This window comes from Lipotes vexillifer, unplaced genomic scaffold (genome assembly GCF_000442215.2).
Source record: "Lipotes vexillifer unplaced genomic scaffold, Lipotes_vexillifer_v1.1 scaffold189, whole genome shotgun sequence".
Taxonomy (NCBI): Eukaryota; Metazoa; Chordata; class Mammalia; order Artiodactyla; family Lipotidae; genus Lipotes; species Lipotes vexillifer.
In genome coordinates, this window is record NW_006785816.1 from 4,476,185 (window position 1) to 4,493,475 (window position 17,291).

The following is a 17,291-nucleotide window of genomic DNA, read 5'->3' on the forward strand; positions in this document are numbered from 1 at the left end:
CCCGTGTCCCCTGCATCGGCAGGCGGACCCTCAACCACTGCGCCACCGGGGAAGCCCAAGTAGGCTGCTCTTTTGATAAAGAGGGGTTGTGGGCCAAATCTGTCTTGTCTTCCCGAATGAGTTATTGTTTGCATGTCTGTGTTCAGTCTGGGCTTAAAGGGTTTCTTTCTGCAAATAATAACCCTCTTGATGGGGACTTGAGCTAGTCTCAAAGGGTGTGGAGGGTAGGAACTGTATCTAGTACCCTATGCTATGAGAGACATTCGTTGAGTTGAGGGAGAGAGTCCTAGAGGTCCCTTCAGCCTGAAGAGAGTGTGCAAGAGTTTTCCCCATGGGAAACAGGGACTTCACCTAGAAGTGTTCCCCAGGAGACAAAAAAAATGTCATTGACAAAAGGGGAAAGTTGCACGGGCACTGCGGTGCCCCCGAGGATACGTGAGGAGAAGGCATACGCGAGGATGCGTATGTTACTGCGTGGCAGTCTCTCAGGGCTCAGATGAGAGTGGTCCACAGGCACAAACTCAGTTCTGCTCTCTCCATCCTGCAGTCCAAAGCAGAACTCGGAGGTCTGCCTTCCCACATCCTCTTCCCCCATGCTGCTCACCACAGTTCTCCAAACACGTTCTCTGTTTCTACTCTTAAATCCCTTCCTCTCCTTCAAAACCCCATATGTTTTATACCCAGGCTTGGCCTGCAGTGGCCTAATAAATAATTTTAGGCCAATAACCCACAATTCCTGAAAGTACCATTTTTGCCATGGAGATCTGAATTTTAAATAAGGAAACTTGGACAGGGCAATGCTGGAAATTTAGAAAAAAATGTGAAAGAACAATTTTGGGTTGAGAGCTATTTTGGCCCCATCACAACAATGAGCAAGTGACTTTCTTATATGCTGAAACTATTTTATCTTCCACCTTTTCCATCCTACTACGTTCCAATGTCTTTTAGAGCTGTGAACATTTCCCACGTGAGCAGGACAGAATTCTCCCTCCGTGACTTTATTCTTCCTTCATGAAGTCTTACCCTTTGCCAGTGTGAACCACTCCCTCTGACTCTGGCCTTCTTTATATTTATGGCTTTTATCGCAACATGACATGTATTATATTGAGTTGTATGTGGGCCAACTTCCCCAACTAGACTGTGAAGGCCTCTTGGATGGAAGCCATATCTTATCATCTTTGCAAAATTCACTTTTTCCCCTCAAATATTTATCAAGCATCTGTTATTCGCTTGGAACTGGTTTTGGTTTGCTGGGCATAAATAATACACTGGCCTCTCTCCTTAAAGTTGTTACAGACTGGGGGCAGAGAAGACAGATGTGCATAGCATACTATTATCATAGAGTAAGATGATTCCTACACTAAAGGAATGTTCAAGAATGAGTGATAGGGCTTCCCTGGTGGCGCAGTGGTTGAGAATCCGCCTGCCGATGCAGGGGACGCGGGTTCGTGCCCCGGTCCGGGAGGATCCCACATACCGCGAAGCGGCTGGGCGGGTGAGCCATGGCCGCTGAGCGGGCGCGTCCGGAGCCTGCGCTCCGCAGCAGGAGAGGCCACAACAGGGAGAGGCCCGGGGACCTCAAAAAAAAAAAAAAAAAAAAAAAAAAAAAAAAAAAGAATGAGTGATAGACCAGAGGAGGGAATGATTAAATCTTCCTGGGGAAAAACATAATACATGAACATTAAGCAGCCATTCTGAGCCAAGTCTCACAACAACCTGTGAGTAGGTGTAATTATCTTCATTTGATTGGGGGACAAGGGATCAGAGAAATTAAATAACCATCCAAGGACAAACCTTTAAAGTCATGGAGCCAGTGTTTTTATCCAACTCTGTTAGACTTTAAAGTTATGTTCTTTCCACTACAACATTTCACAAAGAAGGTGATATTAAAGTTAAATCTTAAAAAACATGTCTTTGGCATGTGGACAAAAGGGAAGAATATCGCAGGCAGAGAGAACATTCAGCGTGAATACATGTAGGTGGGAAAATAACCAAATATATTTGGGAGTCTTAAGCCCAGGTAGGATTGGGAATGATGAAGGGCCAGTGCATGAGATTCAAGTGATAGAGGATGTGGCTGACTTGGTGGACAACGTGCTAATTCTTGAACAGTCTTTGTTCTATGGTAAAACATTTTGATTTTAATCTGTGGGTGATGGAGAGTCAGAGGATGATATAAAGCTAAAGCGAAGCCCTAATACAATTATATTTGCATTAAAAATGATAACTCTAATAGCAATATGAAGGACACATTAGAAACAAAAGAAGTGAAGCCAGATGGGGCACCAATCACGTGGTATTTTATGTGAATATTACCAACTAGAACTGTGAAATTGTCCCACTCCTCACCATAGGATTTCTTTCTCCCACACCTTGTCATGCGTTTCCATAATTGCACTTAAAATTCTTGTAATTTTTCAAATTTACATGTCTATCTTCTTTTAATAGATTGTGAGCTGCTTATGAGCAGAGAATAAGTCTCACCTCTCCATTCCCGGTATTTAGGCCAGGGTCTAGAACGCAGTCGCCATAAAGACTTCTTGAATGAGTAAATGAATGAATAAAATACCATGGCAGTCTGGAAGAGTTGTAGTATCATGAGTCAGATGTCCTTAAGCTCAAAAACTCAGCCATTTATTACTTGTGAGAACTTTAACAGATTACTTAATCTCATTGAAACGGTCTCCTCAACTCTGAAATAGAAATAATAATACCTAATTGTGGAATTGTCATGATAACTAGAAATAATGTAGGTAATGTGCTTATATAAGTTCCTAGCCCTAATAGCACTTAATAAGTGGTAGGTTTATTATTAGCTGTAGTCGATGATATCAGTACTGCCCATTTCCTTGGAACCCTACAATTAAATATACTCCAGCCAACTTCCAATTTTCAGTATCTGCATTTCTGTTTCACAAGTTTCTTTCTAGAACTTCAGGAGACATGCCAGAAGTGTTGGAACATTTATGATCAATGGCTGACAGGAGCCAGTGTACAAATCCACAATTCTCTCACCCCTCCGGTGGGAGGTGTGTGCCCTGTATCAGTCCTTAGAGCCCCTTAAGGACTGAGCTCCCACAGAGGAAGCTGGTTCAGTAGCACAGTCAGAGGTTGCTTTTCTTCTGTTACTTCCTCCCTCTCTTACTGATATTCCTTGCACCTCCCAGATAAACTATTTGCTTCTTAAATCCTTGTCGCAGGGTCTACTTTTGGGAAGATGGAGAGTTTTCTTTCCATTTCCAATAAGTATTATGAAAATAGTTGAAGTTCTTGCCTTTTGAAGAACTTTGAAAAAACTTTTTAAATGCCATTGGATCTGTGCAGGAAGTCTAACGAGATTTTTCTTTTTTTATTACAATTACAACAAGGATTATCATCCATATTTTGCTGTCACATGGGTTAGTCGTGGCTCGCATCTCCGGTGGCTTGATTATTGGAAGTACCTCATGGTCCTGTTCTAATAGTCTTTGTGCTTAATAGCCCTGGAACATGGCCCACCAGGGAAGGATTATGGCATGTTTTCTGTTGTTCTGGGAAGAATTCCATACTTAGCCTATATCTTCCATGGGAAGGTATTACATGGTAAAAATCAACCAGGACTTTATTCTTGGAACCTCTTCTTTGTTTTTTTCTCTCCCTCCTCATGCTCTTCTCTCCTCCCGACAATCTTCCAGGTGTGGTTTCAGAACCGAAGAGCCAAATTCCGCAGGAATGAGAGAGCCATGCTGGCCAATAAAAACGCTTCCCTCCTCAAATCCTACTCAGGAGATGTGACTGCTGTGGAGCAGCCCATCGTACCTCGTCCTGCCCCAAGACCCACTGATTATCTCTCCTGGGGGACGGCCTCTCCGTACAGGTGAATGACTGGCCCACTCTCCCTTGCTCCGTCCGCTTCCACACGTTTCTCAGCGGTTGGTCACGTTTAAAGCTGCTTGTGCAGCTGGCTGACATTTCTTACTGGGTTAACCTCTTCAGAGACATTCAACTTGCTGACATCCCCAGATTTTCACAGGAGATTACTAGTTGCCCCAGGAGCAGGGTTTGGGGCAGAAGAGAGAGGGGCAGGCCATCAGCAATCTCCTCTTGGACTCAGGAACTCTTGCAAAGGTTTCAAAGATGGGGAAGAATCTCAAAGAAAAGATCATTAAGCTATGCCCAGAGTCCCTCTTGTAATCATTCTGGAACAAAACTTCACTCCATTTCCAAATCTGATAGATTGGTTTGATTATACGCAAGTAGGAATTTAACATGTAAGGCTCTAAGGGTAGGACCAAAGGCAAACGTCACAATAAAACTGATTTCGAATGAAAAGAAAAGAAGTAAGGAAGGGAAAAAAGAAGGAGACACACACAGACACACACACACACACACACACACAGAGAGCGAGAGAGAGAGAGAGAGAGAGAGAGAGAGAGAGAGAGAGAGAAGGGGAAAAAACCCAAGATCATTCAGATAACTTTCATGGCATAGTTCTTTGTTAGTAGGTGGGGATGTCTTATGATCCAAGATGCCTTCCTAATCTATTGCTAATTCTTGTCTACTTATCTGAAGTTCTTTGAGGGGTTAGTTTGTGTGTGTGTTTTTTTAAATATATAAAAACAATGTATAATTTACACTAAATTTTTATATTTAAAAGGTGAAAAGTATTAAGGAAGCAAATAACAGAGTATTATTTCAATGACTTGGAAAGGCTTTTAACCTCCATTTATTATGCTGTCCAGAAAATACAGATTAACGCCAGAGGGAAGCTGAGACACATGTGCCTAATGCATTGTCATCAGTCTAAAGTGTCTTTATTTGAACCTAAACCTGAGTATTCTTCTAAACCAGATCAAGGCTATGTGTTCTCTGGCTGATTGCAGTGGAGGAGGAAGTATTTACAAATTCATTTATTATGCTTCTGTTTACCTTTTCATTGCTAAGGTTAATTAAAAGTTTAAAGAGAGGTTTTAAACTAATTATAAGATTATCTCCCAGTTGATGCTGAGCTACTGATGTGAAATGCAACATTAGTGAAATGCAAATACTTTCAAAAGTTGATCACTCTAATCAAAGCAAAAAACCTCATCTAAATATTCTCTCTGTTCCAAATCAGTTCCTTGAAAGAAACGCCATAAATGGATTTGAAAATTTCTTTTAAATTCCCCATTGTGAAATTAGCCTGAATTGCTTTGGTCTTAGTACATGGAGACTCTATGCATAGGAAACTGGAAATTTCTTTTGCTCTCAGACATAGTATGCTTTGCTGATTTCAAAAGATTAGTCATATCTGTGTGTCCTATTTAAAATTTAGACCCCTCTCCCATAGGATTTACTAAAAACATATTTTGAAGACCATCGTGAAATCATATATTCTTTAATATTTTAAATAAGTGGAAGACTGCTTTGTTTTTCAGATAAATATTGATAGTTCATAGACTCATTAAATGGCTTGGGAAATGGATGTGGATCAGAGCTTGATGTTTCAAGGTCTCTGGTTTGAATTTGGTCACAACCAGGAAGTTCAGCTCCTTTTTCTTCCTGGATCCTAGTGAGGAAGTTTTCATACCAGCTGTAATAACCCAGATGGCTGTCACGTGGTCCTTACCAATGAGAGGCGGAGGGCAGTACACTGCATAAGTGGGGATGCAATCTTCCCTGAATTAATGGCTAGATTACCTGGACCTCAGCAGAAGTTCAAATCCTGTGCCTGCATTATACATACTATGTATATGGGCATCTAATTGAAATTATTATGCAATTTATGTGTGCTATTTGGGGGAGTGTTCTATTTTACTTTGAATGATTATGTAGAGATACTAGATACACTTTCAAAAAAAACACTCGTAATTCCACCATCTTGAGATAATTAGTGTATTTTTGCAGTTAGAGTTCAGTATTTCACATAGTATAGACTTAGTATAAATACTATTTTGTATTCTGCTCCTTTCACTTAAAAATCATATAACCTAGTACTTCTTACTCAGTTCATGGTATACTTTTATATCATTTCTCTCTTAGACACAGTTTGTAAAAAATAATTAAAAATTTCATAGAATCTGATTGTTCATATTCTGTATGAAGAATAAATTAATCTCCAGATTTAAGTAGAAAAATGATGGTTTAAGCAGTAATTTAAGCAATAGTAATGTTTTTTTGACCCAATGTTGACTGAAGTGTTTATATTTTGATTAATTTCTAAAAGTGGCACAAAGCTATTTTGTCTCTTAGAGATTTTTCTGCTATGTTTAGAACCAAAATACATTATGATTTCACATTTTGAAGCTTGGTAGGAAATATAAGTCTTGTTAAGGAAATATAAAAGAAAACCAAGTGATGAAAAGCAAAGGAAATGATAGAGCTTTTGTGTTATGGAAAATTAACTTGCTATTTCTGTTGGTACTATTATGTCAAATTAGTTATCTCACATGTGACATTCATTAAAAGGCATTTCTCTTGGTTAATCCTTGAATGCTCCTGTGTGGCAGCTCTGTCCTTGATCTGATTCCAAAGAACAGACCCAACACTTGCCCAAGTTTAAGCCTTCAGCAAGCAGAATTAGAGCCAGGGCTCATGATCCCTGTTTCTGTCCAAAGTACTAGGCCACATAACCATATTTTCATTCAAATTAAATCTTACACGATGTTGAAAATAGTAAATAGTATAAGACTAGGAAACTACGTAAACGTACCTGTTTGACTCAGGGTTTGTCTCAGATCTGTGGAGCATGCCTGCGACTGAGGTCCACCTTCTGGGGTATGCGGGTAACCCCTGGGATGAGTGAGGCAGCTTGGTCATGCAACCCAGGGACAGTGCAGCAGTTTTGCCAGAGAGGACAGTTTGCTCACTTCCACAGCAAACTGTGGAAGAAGGCAGGAGGAAAGCAAGGCTCAAAGCAGATAGCGTGCATATGGTCAGAATTATGGGATGGGAAACAGCCAACATATTTTTTTTTCTGGGTGTCTTTTATATCTAGAGTGGTGGCTGTATAACTTATCATCCAAACTGGGACACTTTTGAAGTAAAAGGGGAGTGCTATTAATAATGACACTAGGACAACAGGCATAAACTGGGATTGTCCCTGACAAACTGAGACTTATGGTTCACTCTATTTATAGCATGTCATGACCTCCTTCATTCCCTCGAGGATGTTAGAGGTGATGTTATCAGGTAGGCAACTGAGTCACCAGAAGGAACAAAGCATTCCTTAACAGGACACTACTGTCCTGGCAGGTGTCTTCTTTATCTACCCCTAGACAGTTGAAAGAAGCTTGTCTTTGGCACACATGCTCACTGCTTAGCTAAGAACTGTTTCCGTATGCAAATGAAAGCACACAAGCACTAGAGTTATTTAAGACTCATTAGCTTGTACTGCTTTGCCTTTCGGGTAGCAGTGATTTACCAAGTCCTGGACTTTTGACTGTTGTTTTAGATGAAGTACTTAAGAAACCTTTCTGCAGAGACATCCCTTCCTATGAAAGATAAAGAATGGCCTAGCTCTGCAGTGTTGGTCTGGAGTGCCATTTCCAGAGGGAGGGCTGGGCTTCAAAGAAAACTAATGACAAGTGAAAGAGAGGCCAGCGATCCTTATCCACAATTTCCCTCCCCCCACCTTCTCCTCCTCCCCTCATTTGATCGTGGTCACGGTGCTGCCTGACATCTGCTGAACGCATTTGGCTCATTTCTCCCTTTCACACTTTCAAAAATAGATCCTCGTCCCTCCCAAGATGTTGTTTACACGAGGGGCTTCATAACGGATTCTAACGGAAGACACTGAAAAGGTAACTTGTCAGAGGGGGAAGAGGGCGGCTGCTGGGGGTAGGGTTTAAATGGGAATTAAGTATATTCAAGAAAGTGGGGCTTAACAGTCCTAGAAATGAAAGCAGTGAGGTCCTCAAGTGGGGAACACCATTGGAAACCAAAACTGCAAGAAAATACGTCCGTAGAGTTAAGGGTAGTCTGATAGCCTAGAGCAGGGCTCTGCAAAGATTACTGGGCGTATGAATCACCTGGAATCATGGTATGATGCAGAATGAGATTCAGTAAGTCTGGGGCAGGACCTGGGAAATGTACCTCTAACTTGCTCCCATGTGATGCCCATGCTGTTGACACTGGGCACATACTTTGAATAGTGAGGTTTTAGAGGAGATGGGACAGAGGTCAGAAGAACTATGTTCTTGTCCTGGCTCTTGTTGTTCTTCAGGCCAGTTGGGTCGTGAATCTATGTAACCTTGTATCTAAGCTTGAGCTAGTAATAGTTTCCCTATTATATATCACACAGGGGCGTTTGGAACCTACGTTAAGCAATGTGCATTTCAAAAAGAGAAACAAAAATCATTGAGACAACAGAAAGATGCAAGTCTTCATATATAAAACATTTCTAGAAAGAAAAGTTTAAAATGGTGGAAGCATCACTGAACATGCAGTGCAAACTGAAGGCTTAGTAATGAAATATGGCCCAAATGTGTCCACTTTAAGAGCTAAATGTACGTTTAAAAAAAATCAACTTCTGAGTTTTAAAAACAGAAGTTGGAAATGATTATTTAAATCACAAAAAGATCACTTCCAAAAGGATTTATCGGGTCTCTCTTTAAAAGTAAATTTTCCCTAGGAAATCTCATATTGAATTTTCTTAGATGAAGCAAGTATACCTCTGCTGTTCTTGCACTGACAAAGGAACAAACCAAAGAGATGATCTCCAACCTCTACACGTCACAGACAGAGTCATGAAAACCTCAAGCTCTACAGCCTTTCGAAAAATCCCAAGCTGGGAAGCCTTAGGATCTCAGGAAGACACATAGACTTCTTGGGCTGACAGATCTGTCTTTGGGGTGAAAATTTCCATAGCTTGTCATCATTTGTCCAAAAGGGCCAAATAGAAAACAAAGTTAGAGTTGAAAACTGAGTCAGGTAGTATTTTTCCCCCAGCTCTCCCCAATTGTTTCGTGATTTGTGGGGATTTACACTCTGGGTGATTAGAAAGCAGAGGGGGAGACGGTCATACGTTTCCTGGCTTTAAAACCAAACCATGTATAGTATTTTCCATACTTCCTTGGTGTTTGGCAGTCATTTTAACACACCCTCCCTCACGACAACCTCTCAAGGTAGGTTGAAATTATCAAAAATGATATGTCCCCAGTGAAAACAGAACTCTAACCCTGCTGGTGGTTAGCATTCTGCTGTCTGTGGCTGGGCTCCAACTGTTAGGAATCTCCAAATAAGGAGAGGGAAAAATTTCAAGCTTACTTAAATGTGTCAGCTCTGTGCAAGTCCCAGAGCAGATTTGCTGAATCAACAGATAGGATACAAGTATTTCTTTTTCATCACTAATTTCCTCAATGCCCTGTACACGGCAATGTCGTTTCTTGGTCACAGACACAGAGAATTTTACATTCTTCAAAACTAAATAGAAATATTGCTTTGGCCAACCCCTATAAGCCCAGTCTCAGTACTCATCTCATGTCTGCGTCCTGTTAGAGGAACAGGCAGAAGGCAAGACCAATGGACAGGATCTCTACGTGTTGGAAAGCAGGCTCTTGGTGTTATCATGTGCTTAATAAATTATCTAGTTTCAACCTCATCTTTTTAGCCCAGGAAGCTTAGTCCTGTTTAGGAAGGAGAGGTCATTTTACATGGTGCGAATGGCCCCATTAATTTGGTTGAAAACAGCTTATTAACCTCACTGGTTTCTGTCTTGTGAGAAAACATTTCAGGGTTCTCATTCCTTTCCTGACACAGAGCTTTAGAAGTTTTGGTGACATGGAAAACAGGTGGTCATGAACAATCTTTCAGATTGACAGCCACTCAAGGCTCTCTTGCATCTGTTGTCACTTTTGGAAGTGGGTCTTCTCCATCATACTTCTAATGCCTTTTTAAAGCATGACTAAGCTGCTCTTGGATTAATTTTGTCTTTTCTGACCTGTAACACGTCTTGCTTATTACTGGTATGTCAAAGGACTGGTCCCTACTTGCCTAAATGGTAGTTTTAGTTTAAGTTGAGAAACTAGATTCATGTCAAACTACTGGAGGGAAAACATACTTGTTTTCTTTAGTGTGTGCGCACAATATCACTTTAGCCTCTACCTGTAAAGTTATGTACGCTAAATGTTTGTTTAGAGGCTGTGAATTAAGATGGTCTCTGTTCTTTCTTTTATCCTATTTCTTATGGCTATGTGATGCTGAAATAAGTTAGACAGATTTTTGAAAGTTTATAGCTTTCCTAAACGTTTATAGAGTGAAAACCTTATCACTTACCAAGTGTATAGGATATTGCAAAACTCATTAATATCAACTGCTTTTTTATTCTCACATCCCTCTAACTTGAGAGCTACATATAAGTCATTGTCATGGTCTCTCTAACACAGTGCTGTCCTTAGAACAGCACCACAGTACAATTAGACAAGGGTGCTGTTCTAAACTCTGCAAACACAGGTTGCTATTTAAGGAAAAACGTCTCAGTGAAAATCCAATCTCCTGTGTAAAATATAACTCTAATTTCATTAATTCGGTTTTGAGATGGGAAGTGGATCAACATTCATCTCATCTGGGATATTAACATCTGGCCTGTGTTAGAAAATCTCAGTATTTCCAAGGTATGTGTTACCATACTAAGTCTTCAGACTAGAAAACCAGATGATACTAGCAAATTATGAAGTAACTGCAGCAAAATGCTTATGTAATAGATAAAATTGAAATCGCAAATACAGTAGACATTTCTAGAAAACAGTAACAGCATCTTCAGTAAACTAATTCTCCATGGTTCTAATTCCCTTTGTCTGCTAAGGAAAGTGGCCACACCTTTGATCATCACAAAAAGAGAGAATCTCTATTAGATAGGACTTTGCTTGTCCAGAATCTCAAAGGATGGAAAACATATCCCCCAAGAAATTGGGCCAAATACATAAAAGCACAATACTCCATGATAATCTACAGTTTGCCATCAGAGAATATTTTTTTCTTTCTTTCTGCTCTCTCATGAAGTTTTAGCCTCCTGTTTTCAGAAGCCATTTAATTTTATTCTCAGTACTTAAATAATACAGATAACTCAAAATCTCAGCTTCTCTCCTATGCATTTAAAATTGTACTATGTACCATCTTTAGGACTTAATTCTCTCACAGAAATCTGGCTGAGAAAGGCTGATTTGGTTTATGTCATAATCTATAACTTAGGTACATTTCCCAAATCCAATTATCTTTTTTCTTAGCTACTTAGATCTTTTATTTCTTTGTAATCTTAGATTTCAGTATATCCTAGAAATTTCTTGAGTATGGGATTTATGGATGTGCATATATTTCTGGTAGGGTCTTGAATGGAAGCATGTAATTCATACAGAACTTAAATGATAATATGTATGTGGGTTTTGAAAATAAATGAGACTTCTTGGTATATTGTAACAAAGAAAAAAACTTGTCCCATTTTAACAGGTTGTTCCGATTGTTTATCTCACTCCTAATTGAAACCTACATGAATTGGGACTCTTTCTGTCTTTGTCTTTTGGTAGACAGTAGTAGAAGTAATAGTCTCTTCTATAAGTCTAACCTGCACCAATATTTGTTCAGTTTTTACTGTTAAAAGCTATTTATGGTGGATTAAGAATATGCAATCATCAGTCTTGCTTTTGTCACGTCCCTTTTGATTTTGCACATTCGATTAAGATAGCAAAATTAACCGGAAGGACTGGTTCCTTAAAATAAAAGCATGTTGGTAAAATATTTTTAGAAATCATTACTCACAGCAGGATGACAGAGGTCACTGATACTGAGCAGGAATCAGTTTAATCATACAATATCTAGATATTTGTCAGTTACTTATCTATTCATTAAATACTTTCTTGAATGCCAAATATGTGCTAGATATGGTGCTAGTTCTATCTGGGGACATGGTGGTGAACAAGGCTGATGTGGTATCTCATCTATGGGGCTTATAGTATGAGGAATTAAAATAAGTCCTAAAAGGAAGAGTACAGGGCGCTATAGATAAATCTAACTTTGTGTAGACAGTTAAGGTCATGCACCCAGAAATGAGTAAGAGTGAAACACACAACAATGAAACAGAAGAGTGTAGGGTTATTTTGGAACCCTTCTGAGTCTTCCCCCTGCCATAGGACACAACCATAGACACTCACACTCACGCACATACCAGTGTTATAAGGGTCTTAAATTAAGGATTACATTTCTGGAAAGACCTAATTATACTTTTTAACCCAATTTTCCTGGGTTAATTGCTAGTAACTGAACTGAAATAGGCTATTGTGAGTCTTGACTATAAGTCTTGACTATAAATCTTGACTATGTGGTGTCCCAAATAAGTATTAATGATACAGTCTCTCTATTTGTAGAGTAGCTTTAGTTTTTTCTTTCTGGTCTGTCACTTGATCCCCAGAACCACAAACTCCTGTGTGGCTGATAAAATTGCATAGGAACGCAGGCACCAGAAGAGCACATGTCATTCCATTTATAAGTCTAGCTCATTCCAGCCCTCAGCTGAAAGGTATTTTGCTAATCTTTGAAACAACTAGGAACATTTTCATTGAATTAAAATGAGTTCCCTTATAGCTGTTTAGTATCAAGTAATGGATAATTTGCATCCAAGTCTAAGAAACCTTTACTTTTCCTTTAAAAGAAATTCATGGATACAATTAACAGAAAACCACCAATTACAAATTTCTGCCCAGTGGTATTCCTAGGTCTTAGTTACAGTCTCTGACAATGAAAAACAACTTTGGGTTTTTCTCAGCAATAAGAACAGTCGGAAACAGTTACCTCTGAGGTCAGGAATACTGAAACTGGAGCATTTGCTAGTTTATCTAAGAGATTTAAACATTTCCAAAATAACTGACCCAAAAGACAGTGTAAGCTGCTCAAGTACTTTTGAATAAGTTATAAAATCAAGGCCAATTGGAGTGGAACCCTCTTGATTTGGCAGTGCTTGGTACTATCAACCAGTGGCTCAACAAAGGCAGAGAAGTCATCTTAGATTATTTAACTGGTTCTCCAAGTACACTATTTAATATGGTATTCAGTGATTATCTAAAATATGTTAGGATTAATGTCAGCTACCTAGAATGAGGAATGAAAAATGCCTCTTAGTTTCTTTTCAAATGCCTCCTTCTCTTCCTCCTCACTCCCACAAGCTGGTGATATAGGCAGGACAAGATTAAACACTGTTTTAACTGCTCAACTGATGAAACACCTGTTATCCACCATAAGCAGCTTTCTTCTCTCACCCCAGAAATAAATCATTACTCACTGTATCCAACACAGAAAATACTTTTCCCCTCGCCTTGTTCCACGCTCCACTGCTTTTCCCTGCCCTTCAAAACACTGCCACCCTTTTCCAAGGGCCTTAGACTAATGGAATCTGGGGCTGTAAGGGACCTCAGAGGTCATGTAGTCCAACCCACCTGCCCCTACCTGCCCCCATCCTGAGACTTGTACCCATCTGGGGCACAGACTTGCAGCTTTATGAAACTAATGCCTGTTATTCTCCCTGCTCTCTCCTTTGTCCCTACAGCGCCATGGCTACTTATTCTGCCACATGTGCCAACAATAGCCCTGCACAGGGCATCAACATGGCCAACAGCATTGCCAACCTGAGACTGAAGGCCAAGGAATATAGTTTACAGAGGAACCAGGTGCCAACAGTCAACTGAGGAAAAAAATAATTAAACAGGCCTAAGAAGAAATCAAAAACCATAAGACACCTATCCTGCTCTGTCATTTCTACATCTGCTGGAAAAAAAAAATAAAAACAAACAAACAAACACAGAAATAAACTATTGGGACCATGGCAGAGAAGAGCAGGAGAGGAGCAAAATGAAAATTAGTTAACAAATGTTCCTCCTCCCTCTGGGATACCACCACCACTTGTTTCTGTGTGTGTTAATTTTGTTTTTCCTTCTACTCATATGCTTTGCTTGATATACTCTGAGCTTCTTCAGTTAAGTTCAGCCCACCCACCCCCATGATTGTATGGGTTTTAAAAGAATCTACAGCAGCCAAAGAAACCATATATGTATATATATTCAGAATAATTGCCTATAGTCTCCTCATTGACCTGTTTGAACCTCAGTGTCTTACACTATCCTTCCTCCTAGTTCTCTGTACAGAAGGAACTTCTGAAAAGCCAAAGTCTTTCTGAAGAATCTGTGCCAGACATAATTCCCTTTCTCATTGTCTCCATCTCTGTTGGTCATGGTAAGCTTGTTCCATCAGCTACTGGAAAGAAAAAGCAATTGTATACAACATCTGGTCACTGGCCTGTCTGATCCAGTGTGATTGGCTATGTCTGGCTAATTCTAAGCTCTAAGTTCTAGATCTAAGCTCTAGATTTAAGCTCTAAACTATAGAGGATAATATTACCATCACTACCACCCCTCACCCCTATCCAATCAACCAGCCATCCTAAGTTAAAGATATTTGTTGTTTCTTGAATGATTTGCTGTCATAGGCTATTTGATAGAAGACATATTTTTCACTTGAGAGAGGGAGAGACATTTCTCTAGGAAAACAAAGACTAAGTTGTGAAAGGCATGGCCTATATCTCTTTGGTGCCTTAAGGGTAGTCAGATGCACACTTATATATATACTGTATATATTTATATATTATATATATATAAAATATTCTTGCAAGCTTGAGTTTGCAGTTTCTCAAACACTACAAAGAGCAAATTTCACACCATCACCAGTGTCTTTATTTCTACGGTGATAAGACTTTTTATTAGGGATCTCATTTCCTTTCTTTCTCTACACAAAATTCTCATTATGGCCACAGAGCAATTGATAGGGCAGCTGTTTGAAAACAGGTCTAATTTTCACATTAGGGTTTTAAATAAATTAGAAACTATTTGAGGCTATGAAAATGTCCTTGAGTTTGGCACCTGAACTCTGGTGGAATGCTGATACATTCTGATCTATCACGGGAATTACACTTAGAAGAGGGAAAGCCGTTTCAACATCTGTCCTTTTTCCACTCAACAGAAATCTGAAAGATACATCTTTAAGTGGAATACTTAAAGGTTTATCTAAATTCTAAAAATTTAAAAGGCAATTGTGGGCTATTTTTATCTTCTAATATATTGAAATAAAGTTTCAGTGTCTAGGGCTGGGAGCCAGGACTGACCTTTTCTTTGTTTCTTTCTCTTTGTTTCCACCCATGCTTTTGTAACTTGTCAGGTAAACTTGACCAAACCATGTTACCATGCTGTGCCTTGGTTTATCTTTTTTGTAAAATGGGTTTAACAATACTTACCTACCTCACAGGGGTGTTGTGAGGCTCTAATCATTTGCTTTTTCATTCTTTCCTGTATTCTCTGTATGTCCAGCGCTTTGTAGCCATGGGAGGAAAGGGAATATAAAAGTATACCATGTTAACAGAAGGCTGCTGTACCCAGAAGCCTTGTTTTCTAGCAAGGAAATGCTACCTTGCTGTAAATACTTGTAACCTTGTATTTGGAAATGAGAAATAGGTTTATATTTGCAGACCTCTCAAAAAATCACATCATTTGACCAAAGAATAATTTAAGACACACAGAACAGACGTATCTTTGACTTATGTTTTCATCCTGACCAACTTGGATTTCTAATAATTTTTATCAGTAATTTGAAAAGGTTTAGATTGATTCTGGCCAAATATGTCAACTCTGAGTGACAGGCAAGGATTTGGGATTTAAGATGCACTTTCAGTACAGATCTGTTATTTTCCCTGGCATATCAGATTAAGCTAATGGTGGTATTTTTTCAGTCAAACAGCCACCAATCTGAAAATGTATTTCCTATGTTGATTTTGAACTTCTTTTATTAAGAAGGAAGCCCATCTTATGCATTTTGCTTTCATCAGCTGATTCTCTCTTCTTTTAACATACTATTAAAACATTTCTTACTGAATGGTTTATGTAGGCTGGCTGAACAACACACATTACTTGCTTCCTAAAGTATTCTTCAACTAATTCTTTTGTCCCACTAGTTGCTGCAGATTATCAAGTTTCAAACGAACAGTGTATTCTAACAGATTAAAACATTCTTTGTGAAATGAGTGCAGTCCAAGAAATTGGTGAACTTTTGGAGTTTGGGGAGAACAGCTAAAAGAGGATTTGGGTTATATAGTGCAGGGAAGAGACATCATAGGTGAAAAGATTTTGCTAAAAAAGGGGGGAAATCTTAGAAGAGGGAGTAAAGAGATAGAGGATCATGTAAAACAAGGTCATTTGAAACTTGCATCCTGACATTCATTTCCAGTGGTGAAGAGAAAAGCCTGAACCCATAACCCCAGTGCTGGATGAAATTAGGCAATTTTACCCAACACCTGGGCAAGTGCTGTCCAGCAATATCATAGAGGAACCAATGCTGTCCACCACAGGAGCTTTTATTGCTGGTGAATCAATACCACAGACATCTATTATGTAAGCATCTGATGGAGAAGTGTACACAGGGTACAAGCACTCAATTTTGTTCATTCGTTATTGATTAAAAAAATAGAAGTTTGATATGTGATTTGGAGGAGTAGCCTTCTGGCTCCTAAACCAGGTGTCAATAGAGGGCCTCAGGGACACAAAATTCAAAGGCATATCCCTGTTCCTTATCATCTATACCCAGATAACAGATGAATACATACAAACTATCTGTCTGTGTCCCCAGTCCCCCCACACCCCCCAAACAAGGCGCTGATTTGTAGGGTACTTGGCAGTTTAAATCAAGCAGGAAGAAGTGACCGGATAAAAAAGGGAATGACATTTAGGGTATAAAGATCTCATAAGAAATGTAATATGTAAATTATATCTTGCTTTATGATGTAAAATATACATTGTTTGCGCTAGAATAGAAATGATTCCTTTTCAATAAAAAGAAAGAAGGATACTACTATGTCTGCTGAGTCTGCTGGTTCTTTTCTCTTTGACCTTCAAAAACACATCTGCTAAGATCTAAGATTGCACTCAGAAAAGAGTGAAGGTAAGAGGGATTTATGAACAAGAGAACTTTTATCAGAGTGTAATAATATTTTCTAAAAAAGGGAAATAATCTATTGTTCTCACAAACAAAGACAAATGGTAGGAGAAAGAGGAGACATTTTTAGTATAATGGATAAGTGTAAAGTGGATCTTTTAGGAGAGTTTTGCCATTTTTCATCCACATCTTTAGTATCCACAATAACAGATATCATTAGACAAAACAGATTTTATATAAAGCACAGCCTTTTCTTTTAGAAAAAAGAAGTAACAAAGTAAAATTTCTTAAGCACCTATTGTTATAGCATCGTGTGTGGTAACTGGTGGAGGCGTGATATAGAAAAACTAAATAGGAATCGAGTTTTTTCA

General features: G+C 39.1%; 1 protein-coding gene across 2 annotated transcripts in view; it reads left to right on the forward strand.

Moving 5' to 3' along the window:
• Window positions 1–16,836, forward strand: part of PRRX1 (paired related homeobox 1) — a 73,384-nt gene extending 56,548 nt beyond the window's left edge. Inside the window, exons 3-5 of one of the 2 annotated variants that reach the window (XM_007458136.1) lie at window positions 3,675–3,856; window positions 7,689–7,760; window positions 13,493–16,836. In XM_007458136.1, the coding sequence (XP_007458198.1) occupies window positions 3,675–3,856; window positions 7,689–7,743 (237 nt within the window). In that variant the 3' untranslated portion in view covers window positions 7,744–7,760; window positions 13,493–16,836. The remainder of the gene's footprint in view (window positions 1–3,674; window positions 3,857–7,688; window positions 7,761–13,492) is intronic. The other variant, XM_007458135.1, reaches the window with a different exon arrangement.
• Window positions 16,837–17,291: the final 455 nt, after the last annotated feature.